Source organism: Natator depressus, chromosome 2 (genome assembly GCF_965152275.1).
Source record: "Natator depressus isolate rNatDep1 chromosome 2, rNatDep2.hap1, whole genome shotgun sequence".
In the NCBI taxonomy this organism is placed as follows: Eukaryota; Metazoa; Chordata; order Testudines; family Cheloniidae; genus Natator; species Natator depressus.
In genome coordinates this window covers 258,595,957-258,610,012 of record NC_134235.1, presented here as the reverse complement: position 1 = coordinate 258,610,012, position 14,056 = coordinate 258,595,957, and the positions used below count along the sequence as shown (strand labels likewise).

The 14,056-nt window shown below is 49.0% G+C and overlaps 1 protein-coding gene across 3 annotated transcripts in view; it reads right to left on the bottom strand.

Moving 5' to 3' along the window:
- Positions 1-14,056, bottom strand: part of PTH1R (parathyroid hormone 1 receptor) — a 175,920-nt gene that overhangs the window by 40,449 nt on the left and 121,415 nt on the right. For all 3 annotated transcript variants that reach the window (XM_074946447.1, XM_074946448.1, XM_074946446.1), the window contains one exon: positions 12,576-12,694. In XM_074946447.1, the coding sequence (XP_074802548.1) occupies positions 12,576-12,694 (119 nt within the window). The remainder of the gene's footprint in view (positions 1-12,575; positions 12,695-14,056) is intronic.

Sequence of the window (14,056 nt, the reverse complement as noted above, 5' to 3'; positions counted from 1 at the left end):
AGGGGCGGGGATACACTGCCCCAGAGGCAGCTCCCAGAAGCACTCTCACTGATTTAAGACAGACGCTCCCAGGATGCTGCTCGGCGTGGCCTATGAAAGAATGCAGTGCACTGTTCCCCTCCAGCTCTCCCGGCTGGGGGAGAGGATGGTGTGTCCCCATCCTTTGCTCCTCCCCATCCCATCACTGGCTTGCAGCAGTCCTTGTCGGGTGGAGAGATTTTGAGCCCCCCCCCCATTCACAGCGTAGCCCAAATCCCACTTCAGTTTGCTACCCACTAGGCCATCCTTCCCCTCTGTACAATACACCAGGCTCTTTCCCTGGTGCTCACTCTGTCCAACTCTGAACACACTGTTAATAGATCAGCTCAGCGTTGCTAACCCCAGCCGCCTGACACTCACGAGTCATGTCCCCCCAAATCACGAGACTGGTTTAAAAAAAATCACAAGGGTTTTAAAAATAATAAATGTGAGGTTCTGTTTAGTTGCCTCCTGGTTTGAGCCTTCCTGTTTTCAAGCTCTTCTCCACAACCATCACGGCTACAAACTTAGCCTTTTTCCAAAATAAAAGCCAAGATTCTCACCTAATCACCTGACTCCAGGAGCTGGAGCTTTCAGAAAAGCCCCAGATATTGTGATCAAACTGCAATGGTCTGGGAAAGGCCAGCTCTCGAGGACAGTAGATCACAGCCCAGAGCTCAAGCAGTGGCTTGCATTGTGGCATTTGTTCTGGCATTTATTTGGCCACGAAAGTGGTTTCACATCCATGGTTATGTTCCTGCACCCGGGCCATGCCATGTTTGTCTTCGCTTAGGCCACAAAACAGATGTTACTCTCCTCCCTCGCCTAAGAGCTAGGTGGTGATGGGGGGATGGAGATCAGGTGGGTGAGGGAACCATCGTGTCCCCCCGGGCCACACTGGTGCGATTGTTTCAAATTAAACTCTGCCTTGGTCATGCCTAATTAGCATGCTGCTGCGGGCACTGCCAAAGCAAGCCTGCCTCGGCCAGTGCCCACATGGAGAAAGGGTTGGGTACCTTGTCATCACCCAGACAACTGTCTTCCAAGGTGGCATAGCAAAGGCCAGAGGGCATTGGGTGTGTATTCAAACGGGGCGGACAGATCCCAGGCTGCTGGGTTTGATGGGCTCCTGTCCGCTTCCTCCAGCAGCAATGCATCCTGCTGTGTGTTATCCCGGGAGGGGGAGATGTGGAATTGCGGCACGCCGTGGCCCCATCTCTACCTGCCCCCCAGCCACTGCCTCCACCAGCTCCTGCCAATGCCTGATCTTCTTTCCAGCAAACGAGCCCTAATGTAGCCCTGTACCTGGGCTCTGTCCTCTGGCAAGAGAGGATGAGCATGGCTCTACCCATGAGATCTTCCCGCCACTGAGCTGTGCCAGGCATGGCTGTACCTTGGGGCCATCCCCCCAGGAGAAAGTCAGGGCTCTTCCCCTGGTGCCAGCTGACACTGCTCCTCCTTGAGCCATGCAAAGTGCTTCCAGTCTGGGCCCTGCCTCTCCTGCCTGGCCTGGGAGCCATTCCTTCCACAGCAGTCTCCTACCACCCAGTGCCAAGCCATGCTGGTGCGGCCCATGCCAAAGCCACAGTCATGTCTCTTCTCTTCCGGGAGGTAACCTGCACAAGCTCGACTCCTGGGCAGTGCATGGGGAGAGGTGGGATCAAGGCTCTGCCCACTCGGAGTAACTGCTTTGCCGAGGCTGCTTTCCCCACTGCCCCGCAACCCGCCACGTGGGAGTCTGAGGATGTCTCACACCACTTTATGCTCCTGGACCGTGCATAACACTGGGCACAATGAAGAGACACCAAGCCACTAAACATCACCACCCACTGTGCCCTGTCTTCCAATGGAACACCAGGAGCAGGCATCTGGAGCATCTGGTGCGGGACAGACAGGGGAGGACATTTGCAGACCGGACTAGTGATCCAGGAGGCCTTATTTTTTGGATGCCCAACGGCAGTTGCCGTGAAGAGGCCTGATGCTCAAAGGGCAGGTGCTCAGTGCTTTCTGAAGCAGCCCCTTCGAGGCGCCTCAATCCAGGGCCCTACAATGACAAGTCACTGGTGTGAATTTAGGCCAGGATCATCCTATATCCGCCTGTGAGATATTCAGCTACAGGCTGAGACTGAGGAACGATTCCACCTGGCCACGCCCTTAGACAGCTCTCCAAGGGATCGGTCAAGAAGAGGAAATGGCTCCAAGCGTCTTTAACAAGTTGTGTAAGATGGGATGATTATTATAAGGGGCGAGCTCAAAAAGGGTTTACTGGCCCATATATCTGCAGACTCAGTTAAAGCTGTTGATTCAGACGTTGTTAATTACATGCTTAAAACTAGTGAGGACTGCATTTGACTGCCACAAATGCCAACCCATGCCAGAGAAATGCTGTCACCATTCCTAGCCTTTGTTTTAATATTTAAAAAAAAAAGACACTTAATTGGCCCATGGGGACATTTTCAAAGAGCAGCTAATTGCCCAACTCCCACAGACAGTCCATGGGAGTTGGGAACTGCCTCTCGCCCCCCAGTCTTGAGACCCCTCAGGCTCCATGGATTTGGATTGGAGTTGTGCATACTTGGCACCTCCCAAATCAGACCATCTGCTACATAGGGATTTAGGAACCAGTCCGTCAGTTTGCTATAAACTAGCATAACTCCACTGCTTTCCATGAAGCTACAGTGACTGACATTAGCTGGGGATCTGGCCCCCAAAGTGTCTGTTTTAGGGGCCCAAGTTTGAACATTTTGGCCCCTTGCGTGTCAGTCCCCTGATCCGTCAAATGGGGAGACAGTCCCTCTTCACAGGGGTAAGGCTTAATTTGCTAGCACTCGTTAAGTACTTTGAGATGCTCAGAAGAAACTTTAGTATACAAATAATAGTGATTCAATTGTTCACATGGGCTATTGAGGTTCCATTTATACATGCTTAATAAATAATAACAGTACATAAGAACAGCCATACTGGGTTAGACCAATGGTCCACCTAGCCCAGTATCCTGTCTTCCGAAGGTGGCCAGTGTCAGATGCTTCAGAGGCAATTTATGAAGTGATCCCCTGTGGTCCAGTCCCAGTATCTGGCAGTCAGAGATTTAGGGACACCCAAAGCATGGGGCTGTGTCCCTGACCATCTTGGCTAATAGCCATAGATGGACCTATCCTCCGTGAACTTATCTAATTCTTTTTTGAACTCAGTTATACTTTTGGCCTTCACAACATCCCCTGGCAATGAGTTCCGCACACAGCTCTTACACAGCACTTTCCCTCCATAAATCTCAAAGCACTTTGCAAACCTGGTCAGTATCATTATTCCCATTTTACAGATGAGCAAACTGAGGCCTGGAGCAGGGAAGTGACTTGCTCAGGGTCACCCAGCAGGCCAGTGACAGAAATGGGAGTAGAACCCCGGTCTCCTGAGTCCCACTCTCTATCCACTGGGCCACACTGCCTCTCCCATGATCAACAGATGTTCCAGACACAAGCAGCTTGTGTTATAGACCATCAGCACATCAGTAGAAGGTGTTATAGTGGCCAAATGACATGTAGAGAGCTGTTGGACTGAATTGATTAACCATTTATTAAAACATCTATTCATCAGGTATTAACCGTGTACAACCAGCACTGGAATATAAAGTGTGGCCGTTAAATCTGTAACACCTATGTATTAGTACCTCTACTTCAGCCACTTCATAGGCCATACAAATCACGCCTTTGTTGAGAAGATACCAAGGAGCTGCAAAGCTCTGGGCTGGAAAACAACTTTGCTTTAAACAATGAGGTATAGATAAAGCAACCCTTGTATGCTCTCTGCTTTTCCCATCGGGCCTGGCATGGGACTCCGATTTCCTTGGGAGCAGAGAAGCCACCACGTTATAAACAAGCGGCAGTGGATGAAGACAAGATTGGCCGGGTTATGGTTATGCCCTCTGATGGGCCACGTGGCTGGGATGGTGTTTCCAGGCAGAACTGAACCCATGTTCCCAGCCCGCACTGTTTCCCTTTCAGTGGGTCTAAGTCACACTTCTCCCCAGTCTCATCCCTGAAAACGGGAGGGTTTGTCCTTCCTGAACAAGCCATGCCTAGGATTAACAGCATTAGCGGAGAAGGGAATCTGGCAGGACACAAGGCCCGTTTGCTTTTGGTTACTGGGTGGAAGATCCCTGCATTGCTGTCAACGAGCCCCCATGTGAAAGTGACCATGTGCCAGGTGCCATTGCTCTCCACCCAGGCGAAACTGAAAGTGATCATGTGCTACCTACTGCTGCCACCCCCCTGAGTGAAAGTGAACGTTCCTATCTCCAAGGCGATACTGTCATGCCCCAGGGCGAACGCGCCAGTGCTGGAGTTGCTACCAATGCACGCTGGCGTGAAAGGGAAAGTGCCCATATCCAAGGCGCTACGGATGGGCACCAGCGTGAAAGTGAGAGTGCCCCAGGTAAGACCAGCACCCGGGGCCAAGAGAAAGCATCTGACGTGCTAGCCATGCCCAGCCTGACATGAGGCCGTGGGACCTCAGAGATGGGTCTGTCTTGCCGTTAACAAAGAAACAAACAGATTGCACCAGAGCGAGCCCAGGTTCTCTGACCACACTGGGTGCCTCGAGGGACTAGTGCCAGCTGAGCTATGACCCTGACTCCCCAAGTTCCTTGAAACGCCAGAGGGAAAGTAAACAAAATGGAGCCGGATGGCCAGGGTGCTTGGGCTGGAAGCCAGAGATCTCTCAGACCGTTGGGCTGGAGGCTGGCTGTCCTTCTGAGCAGGCTGCCTGTGACGAGAGACACATACATCCTGGTTCAGCTCCTCTGCGGCTCCTTTATGGCCACCAGCTGGATGAAGGGCAGGGTTATCTCAGCTCTTAAAGACAGAGCGTTAGCATAAGGAGACACGAGCTCACTGAGCCTGGGAAGCTTTCAGCACAGCCACAGAGGGCACCCTGAAATCCCTTCGGACCTCCATGATCATGCCGCTAGGACACCTCTTTAAGAAGCTCCCTCCTCTCACTTGCCAAACTCCCGGGACCCCTTCTTCCTATGGGCCTGTCAAAAAGTTCCTGTAGGTTTTTCTACCAGATGGTGGAAGTCCCTGGCCATGCCCAGTTATCTACATGGGGTGGCTTATAGTCAATTTCTAACTCCTTGCGAATGGGACCCCGCCCTTTGCAGGCCCTCTTACATCTCTTCTGATGGGGGATTGAAAGGAAAATAAATGTTCCAATGCATCCGAAAACAACGTCTTCGCGGAGCCAACTCAAAGGGGGAAAGCAGCAATACCTTCTTACTTCGGGGCAGTCTGCCGTTTTCTAGGCGTCCTTCCAGCAGGGTAGCTGACTTGGGCTCACCGTGGAAGTTGGCTGCACTTCCCGTACGGTTGGAGATCTCCTGGATGGAGACCAGCGGCTGCAGGAGTCGTTCCAGCCGTTTCCTGCTCGGGGTGATCGCTCTCCCCACAGCTCACTGCAGTTTCCTCCTTTTTAAATGCCTCCTCCCTACCATACAGGATTGACAGGGCCGGAGAGGTGGGGCAAGCCCAGCACACGGGGCCTCTCTGGCCCCTTCCTCAGCAGCGTGGAGTCTACATGCTCCTTCACGGATCTGCCCTATCCCAGGAGATCTGTCCTCATCCCGAGTTGGCCGTTCCCAGCACATTAGTGAGGCATGCGGGGAAACTTTATCTGCAGCCGGTGGCAGCCCACTCCCTGATCTGCAGCTAAACAGAGGACATCAGTCTCGGGGCTGTCAATCCAGCACCTTTCACCAGCACCAGCACTCTGATTCCCCTTGGAAACAGTGCTGAAGCAATTGCTTCACTGGGTAGTTAGGAGCTGTTAATCCTCCCGGCATTGATTGCTTTAGCACACTTTGCTAATTAAAAAAAAAAATCAGATCCTTCACAGCTCTAAGTGAGATAATCCTATTTGTATCATCCCAGGCAAGGGAAAGAGACACAAACCTTCTCCACCCCCCTCTGTATGCTGCTTTGGCCAGCCATATCATTACCCCGTGGTAGCTAAAATGAGAACACAGAGAACCTAAACAAATACCTATCTATAGAGAGAGAGAGACAGGGAGGTTTTTCCAACACTTTCTAGTGTTTGGTTCCCATTGGCTATGTTTGTCCATCTGTTTCTCTCTAACTCTCCCAACAACCTCAGCGGACGATTGCTGGTTAAGTGCAGCTGTTACCGACGACACAAAAATGCTCTTCTCCCAGTGGGAAAAAAAAATAATAATAGAAAACACGACTCTCTTTGTAGAGGGGACGAATCTGTCTTGGCAGAATCCATCTGCCTGACCTCTATACTTAGAGAACCAGTCGAAGCAGGCTTTACTGTTACCAGTTCTGCAGACTCAATGGAGGGCGTGAAAGACGGGAGGACTATATTGCCATTGTGACATTCTGTACCTTGGGGGAGCACCCTGTAACCCCCATGTTCCTCATTTATATACAATTGTGATCTTGCATATAAAGGAGGCTGTGTGAGGTATCAGGGGGAAGGTTATGATCTGCTGAAAGTCATTTTTCGACCCATATATGCATATCATTAATGCACATGAAGTTATAAGAATCGTGTTGTATGGTTGTCATTAAAACATGCTGTAAACTGGGGAATCAGCCAGATATTAGCTCCCCAGAGGCAACAGCAAGGAAAGTAACCAACGCCTGGGTGGGGTGTCAGACAATGCATCAACAGCTATTGTCCAGCAAGGGAGCTACAATTCAATGACTCACCTGCATGAGGCCACACCAGAGGAATTGCTCAACCTTGCTTGGAGACTCAGCAATGCCCCCCAGACATGCCTGGATGTGTATTCCCCAAGCACATGGGACAGGGTATAAAACAGAACACAGGTCCCCATGCTTGGCCCTTCACCTGCCCCCAACCATGCTGCAAGCAACAAGGACACTGAGAAGACTTAAGCAGAGGAGACTGGCCCAGATTTCAAAGGTGACATCTGTGTACTATGAACTGCAATATCCAGTGGGGTGAGAAAAACTGCTTAGTCTAGTAGTTGCCCAGTCTAATTGGGTTGAGAGTTTAGATTGCATGCTTATATTTTCTTTTCTTTTGACAGGTTTCAGAGTAGCAGCCGTGTTAGTCTGTATTCGCAAAAAGAAAAGGAGTACTTGTGGCACCTTAGAGACTAACCAATTTATGTGAGCATAAGCTTGAAGTGAGCTGTAGCTCACGAAAGCTTATGCTCACATAAATTGGTTAGTCTCTAAGGTGCCACAAGTACTCCTTTTCTCTTTTCTTTTGGTAACTAACTCTGACTTTTTGCCTATCACTTATAATTACTTAAAATCTATCTTTTGTAGTCAATACATTTAACTGTTTATCTTTACCAGTGAGTTTGCCTGAAGTGTTTGGTAATCTGCTCAGGTCTGCAAAGGCTGGTGTATATCCACTTTCCATTGATGAAGTGGTGAACCAATTAATACATTTGCATTGCCCATCTTGAACAGTTCAAGACTGTATATTGCTGAGGCACAGTGCTGGGAGATGGGGGGATTTGGCTGGTGCCTTTCCTTGTGCAATTCATGAGTGGCTCTGGGAGCATTTATGCAGTCTAGCTGGGCGTGGGGCTTCACATGCGGTTGTGCTGAGTGATAATAGCACCTGGAGGGGTTTGCTGCTGGTCACTATCAAGGCATTGTGAGAGACAGGCTAAAGAGAGTTCAGGGGGCACAGGGGTCCCACAGTCCCAGGCTGCACCCCGGGGATCCTGTCACAGCAGTCTTATAATCCCCACTCTCCGCCAGCAGAGAAAAAGAATAATAATAATAAATTTTGTTTGCAGTGTTATTGTAGGCATGCTGGTCCCAGGATACGAGAAAGACCATGTGGGTGAGGTAATAGCTTCTATTGGACCAACTTCTATCAGTGAAAGAGACAAGCTTTCAAGCTTACCCAGAGAAGTGATCTGAAGAAGAGCTCTGTGTAAGCTTGAGAGACCGTCTTTACCACCCCACACTGGAACCCATACAGGGTATCATTAAACGGTTACAACCCATACTCAACGGGGACCACATCCTGAAAGAAATCTTTCCCAATCCCCCTCTTCTGGCCTTCAAACAGACTCCCAAACCTCATCATCAGAAGCAAGCTCCCCACAGACCAGAACCCACCAACTCAAAGCAGCGCCAGATCCTGCCAGAACAACGGACGCAAAATCTGCAGCCATACTTCCATTACTACCATGATCAATATCCCCTAAACAGACCTTTCAAGATCCCTGGGTGCTACACATACCTATCACAACATGTGCTGTACCTCAGCCAGTGGGCTGAATGCCCCAATAACACCTGTGTGGGTGAAACCAGACCATCATTACGCTCTCGAAGGAACTCACACAGGGAAAACGCTCCAAGACAAAAACTCCGCCTCACCCGTGGGCAAACACTTTTCACAAAACAAGCCCTCCGCATCTAAACACTCTCAGTCCTCATCCTCAAAGGAAACCCTCACGGCACCTTCAGAAGATAAGCCTGGGAGCATCAATTCATGCCTTTGCTAGACGCAAAAAATCATGGTCTTGAAAAAGACACAGGATTTATGGCTTATTAGAACAGCCTGTAACCTACTAGCCCTCCTTTTTTTGGTCCTCTGACTGCAGAGGGGTCTGAGCATGTTACCTACTTATGCTAAACAATCTGTTCCACCTTGTGTGGAACATACCTGCATACCTTTCCCAGCCCTGAAGATGAGCTCTGTGTAGCTCACAAGCTGGTCTCTTTCCACCAACAGAAGCTGGGCCAATAAAAGTTATTACCTCACCCACCTTGTTTCTCTGCAAGAGGCAGACTTTGAACTAATAGACCCAGCTAGCCAGGCAATCCTGACCGGTCCCTTTCTTCTGATCCGAGCAGAGTGACCTGTTTTACTCCTCATTAGGCAGAGCCACACTCCACCCTGGTCAATTCCACCTCCATAGGCCCAGGGTGTGAAATCAATAGGAAAAAAAAATATGGGTTGTATGCACAGACTGGGCCATTTGGGTGCTAAAGTTTGCCTCAGGCCTTTCCCACGGTTCGCTGATACTTTGGAATTAAACACTGCCAGTGCAATAACAGACAATTTACAAAATACACAGCTGCGCTTCACCCCAGGGAATTGCCACATGGCAGAGGCCGCTGCCTGGAAGCTGTAGCAACTTCACACATATAGATGGTAAACGGTGTGATGACCCACTTCCCCATATCCGCTCTCAGTGTGGCAGTTCTCAGCTGTGTACTCAAAGCTCTGACTCTGCAGGGAGGAAAGGGAAGTGGCTGTACTATTGCGAGGAATGAGGGCATAGCATCTACACCCTGGGCCTCTTCCCAAGAGAATGTTAATGGGGGCTGGGGGGAAGGCTGGCTGAGTGGTTAGCACAGTCACTGAGGCATTCACAGATGCAGGTTCAATTCCCTGCCCTGCTACTGTCTCGCTGTGTGATTTTGGACTGACTTCTTTGTGCCTCAGTTTCCCCTCTCTAAAACAGGGAGGACAGCACCTGCCTACCTCATAGGAGTAGCATTAAAGATTGTGAGGTGTTCAAATACTATGGTAACTGGGGGTGGGCCCACAATACATGCCTTAATTAGATTCTCCAGTTCTCTCTTTATTCTGGTGAGGTCATGCAGTCTATTTCCCTGCCAGCGCAGGATTGTTCCCTAAAATATAGTACATCCTCCTGCCTAGTTTTGAATGCATAGGCGAGGGGAGAAGCCACTCCTAATACTGGTGATAGCAAGCACCTGGGAGAGAAAAGGGAGGAGGCTACCTACATCTTGCAGATTTCTTCTGCATAACATCTCTAACATTTCGCTTGCACAAAGCCATCACTCCATATCTGACCTGTCAGTCCCCATCCTCAAAGGAAACCTGCACAACACTTTCCAAAGACCAGCTTGGGAGCTTAAATTCATTACTTTGCTAGACACTAAAAATCCGGAACTGAACAGAGACACTGGATTTATGACTTATGACAAGCATCTGTAATCCACTACCCACCGCTTTTTGTCCTATGATAGAGGTGTAAATGGGCCACTCTACCTCGAATGGTCCCTTACAACACATGGTAATTACTAATGCCACCTTCCATTTTGCTGTGACTCTGGGAGCAACTTTCCCAGACCTGCAGAGCGCTGTGGCTCCAAAGCTCAGAAGCTGACATCCTTCTCCTTGCAACATCCTTCTCCTTGGTCATGACAAACACCCTGCTCAGACCCAGTCCAAATGCTGCTACAAAGATCATTCTCTTAGCCCGTCTCTTTGACCATGTCAGCCCTCTCTCTGCATCCCTCCCCTGCCTTCCCCTTCTCGATCAATCAACTGCCTCTCTTCAGGCCTCTTGAATCCAGTCTGAACCAAGCTATGCAATTCCCCCCAGGGTGGAGTACTTCTCTGGAGTTCTTTACCTGTCCCGGGACCTGCAGTAATTACCCCGCACTGATTTTAGTTTCTGGGGAAAGCTGGTAACTCTCCTCCCGCACAGACCTAGAATACAGTCCCTAACTCACAAGGAGATTTATAACATGGAAGCATAGAATCACAGAAATGTAGAGCAGGAAGGGACCTCGAGAGGTCATCATGTCCAGCCCCCCGCGCTGAAGCAGGACCAAGTAAACCTAGACCATCCCTGACAGGTTTGTCCAACCTGTTTTTAAAAACCTCCAGTGATGGGGATTCCACAACCTCCCTTGGAAGCCTGTTCCAGAGTTTAACCACCGTTAGAGTTAGAAAGTTTTTCCTAATATCGAACCTAAGTCTCCCTTCCTGCAGATTAAGCCATCACTTCTTGTCCTACCTTCAGTGAATATGAAAAATAACCGATCACCGGCCTCTTTATAACAGCCCTTAATATAATTTAAATCTGTTATCAGTCCCTGTTTCAGTCTTCTTTTCTCACTAAACATGCCACGCTTTTTTAACCTTTCCTCAGAGGTCAGGTTTTCTAAACCGTTGATCATTTTTGTTGCTCTCCTCTGGACTTTCTCCTATTTGTTCACATCTTTCCTAAAGTGTGGCGCCTGGAATTGGACACAGTTCTGCAGCTGAGGCTGCACCAGGCCTGAGCAGAGCGGGACAATCACCTCCCGTGTTTTACGTACGACACTCCTGTTAATACAGCCCAGAATGATATCAGCCTTTTTCACAACTGCATCACATTGTTGGCTCATATTCCGTTTATGATCCACTATAAACCCCAGATTCTTTCCAGCTGTACCTCCGTCTACCCAGTTACTCCCCACTTTGTGTGGTCCATTTGACTTTTCCTTCCTAAGGGTGGTACTTTGCACTTGTCTTCATTGAATTTCATCTTGTTGATTTCAGCGCAATTCGCCAATTTGTCCAGGTCATTTTGACTTCTAATGTCCTCCCAAGTGCCTGCAACGTGTCCCAGCCTAGTGTCACCTGCAAATTTTATAAGCGTACTCTCCACTCCATTATCCAAGTCATTAATGAAAACATTGAATAGTATCCAGGACTGACCCCTGGGGGGGCGTGGGGGGGCAGATCCCTGCCCATAGGTGGTGATGGTCTCCACTAGAATGGAACGAGCCCCCCCAGAAGTGTTTCAGAGTATCAGCCGTGTTAGTCTGTATTCGCAAAAAGAAAAGGAGTACTTGTGGCACCTTAGAGACTAACAAATTTATTTGAGCATAAGCTTTCGTGAGCTACAGCTCACTTCATTGGATGCATTCAGTGGAAAATACAGTGGGGAGATTTATATACACAGAGAACATGAAACAATGGGTGTTACCATACACACTGTAATGAGAGAAACCTTTTGTAGTGATAATCAAGGTGGGCCATTTCCAGCAGTTGACAAGAACGTCTGAGGAATGGTGGGGGGTGGGCGGGAATAAATATGGGGAAATAGTTTTACTTTGTGTAATGACCCATCCACTCCCAGTCTCTATTCAAGCCTAAGTTAATGGTATCCAGTTTGCAAATTAATTCCAATTTAGCAGTCTTTCATTGGAGTCTGTTTTTGAAGTTTTTTTGTTGAAGAATTGCAACTTTTAGGTCTGTAATTGCGTGACCAGAGAGATTGAAGTGTTCTCCAACTGGTTTATGAATGTTATAATTCTTGATGTCTGATTTGTGTCCATTTATTCTTTTACGTAGCGACTGTCCAGTTTGACCAATGTACATGGCAGAGGGGCATTGCTAGCACATGGTGGCATCTATCACATTGGTGGATATGCAGGTGAACGAGCCTCTGATAGCGTGGCTGATGTGATCAGGTGTGGTTATCGGCTTTTAGCGTCTTAAGAAATTTCACATAGTGCCCTCCAGCTTCCCCCCGACCCCCGCAGACCCTTGTGAAAATGGATCAGGCCACTTTGAGGGGCGCATGACAAATATCTGACCGTCTTGAAAAACAGCCCCCCCCGCCCCCTTGATGTGAAGCAATTTCCCACTGAAACAAATGGGAAAGGTTTAATTGGGACCTACAAACATTGGGAATCTTTCCAGCATCAGGGTACCACCTGTTTAAGAACAGAAGGCTCTGTTGGCTAGTTCTGATCAGATCCCGCCCTGTTCCCAGTTTCCAGACAAGCATGGCATACCGTCTCCCTGGTTTCATTGGTGAGGAACTTGGCGCATTCACTGTAATTCGCCCAGGTGCGGTTGTTGCCTGGCACCAGCTCCCAGCTCCCATTCACGTCACACCGCCGATAGGCGTGGCCTAACAAAAGGAACGAGAAAACAGACAACATGACGCTTAGCGGATTGCAGTCCTGCAGAACAGAAGAAGTATCTTTCCCGATGCTTCAACCACAGAATTTACCCACCTGTCCTTATAACTCAGCTACCCATAATCAGCCTGCCCTTATCTGCTCTCTCTGCGGCTTGTCATGGAGCCACGGGGGAGCAGGGGGTTGTTTCAGATCAGCTTAGCCCAGAAGATCTCCCACCGCAGCTGACCTTTGAAACCCAGCCATTTGTTCTACACAGAAATGCTCAGATTTAAAGGGGCACCCATCAAACAGTGTAGGTCAAAATACGGGGTGTAAAAAAAGAAAGACAGAAAAATGGTTTTCAAAATCCAATAGCATGGAAACATGTGCATGGTTGTTAAAAAAAAAGTCATTGAAAAGCAATGGGCTTGTTCAAGTGGATCTTTCTACGTCTCTAGCCCTTATCACTTCTTATGTATGATCTTAGTGCCTTCCAATCAGAAACAGATTTTTTTTCCCTTTGTCACACCTCTGTTACCAAGAGGGAACTCAGATACAGCACAGAATAAGCGATTTACCCAAGGTCAGCCAGAGTGCCTGTGGCAAATCCAGGAATAAAACCCAGTGCTCCTGTGCCCCACTCCAGTGCTCATCCACTTAGACCATCGTTCTTTCCCTTCTGTGTATCATAAAGGGGTCTTTAAGTGGTTCTGCAGAAAATCCTCCCTGGCAGCTGCAGTTCTGGCATAAGGTTTCTACACTGGTCCAGCTCCCAGTCTGGGCCACAGTGGGCCTGTGGGAGGGTTGTGGATGTAGTCTACTACACGATGGCTAGTCTCTGCTTCCTGGGATCTCTGGGAAGCATGCATAAGTTAGAGCAGCCTTGAGGCTGCTCTTATTTGCACCAGGGTCCAAGCAGACTCCTGCATAGCCCAGAATGGGGGGAGCATAAAAATGGTTTTACCCACCAACTCCGGTCCTGCATGCAGCTCAGGTACAGAGCAACTGAGAAACAGGCACAAGGATTTTTTGTTTATTAAAAAAATTAGACACAGTATAGCCATATTGTGGTCTCGGCTCCACCAGTGCGGTGACTTTGTAATGCGGAATGAGAGCGGAGCAGCCAGACCAATGTCACAGGGTCACTGCCCTCAGGAGTTGGAGTGGAGCCGCCATCGGTGACAACAGTGGGAATTTTCTGTAATACTTTCACGCTCTGTCTATAGGATCCCGCACCCATACGCTTTGCATCACTACCTTTGGGGTGGGGTGAGAATTAATTGTCCTTGCACCATCGACGATCAGGGCAAAGAGTTTGAGCCACTAAGGCTGACTGGGCTGGAATCAACACATTTGAGTGGCAGGCCCTA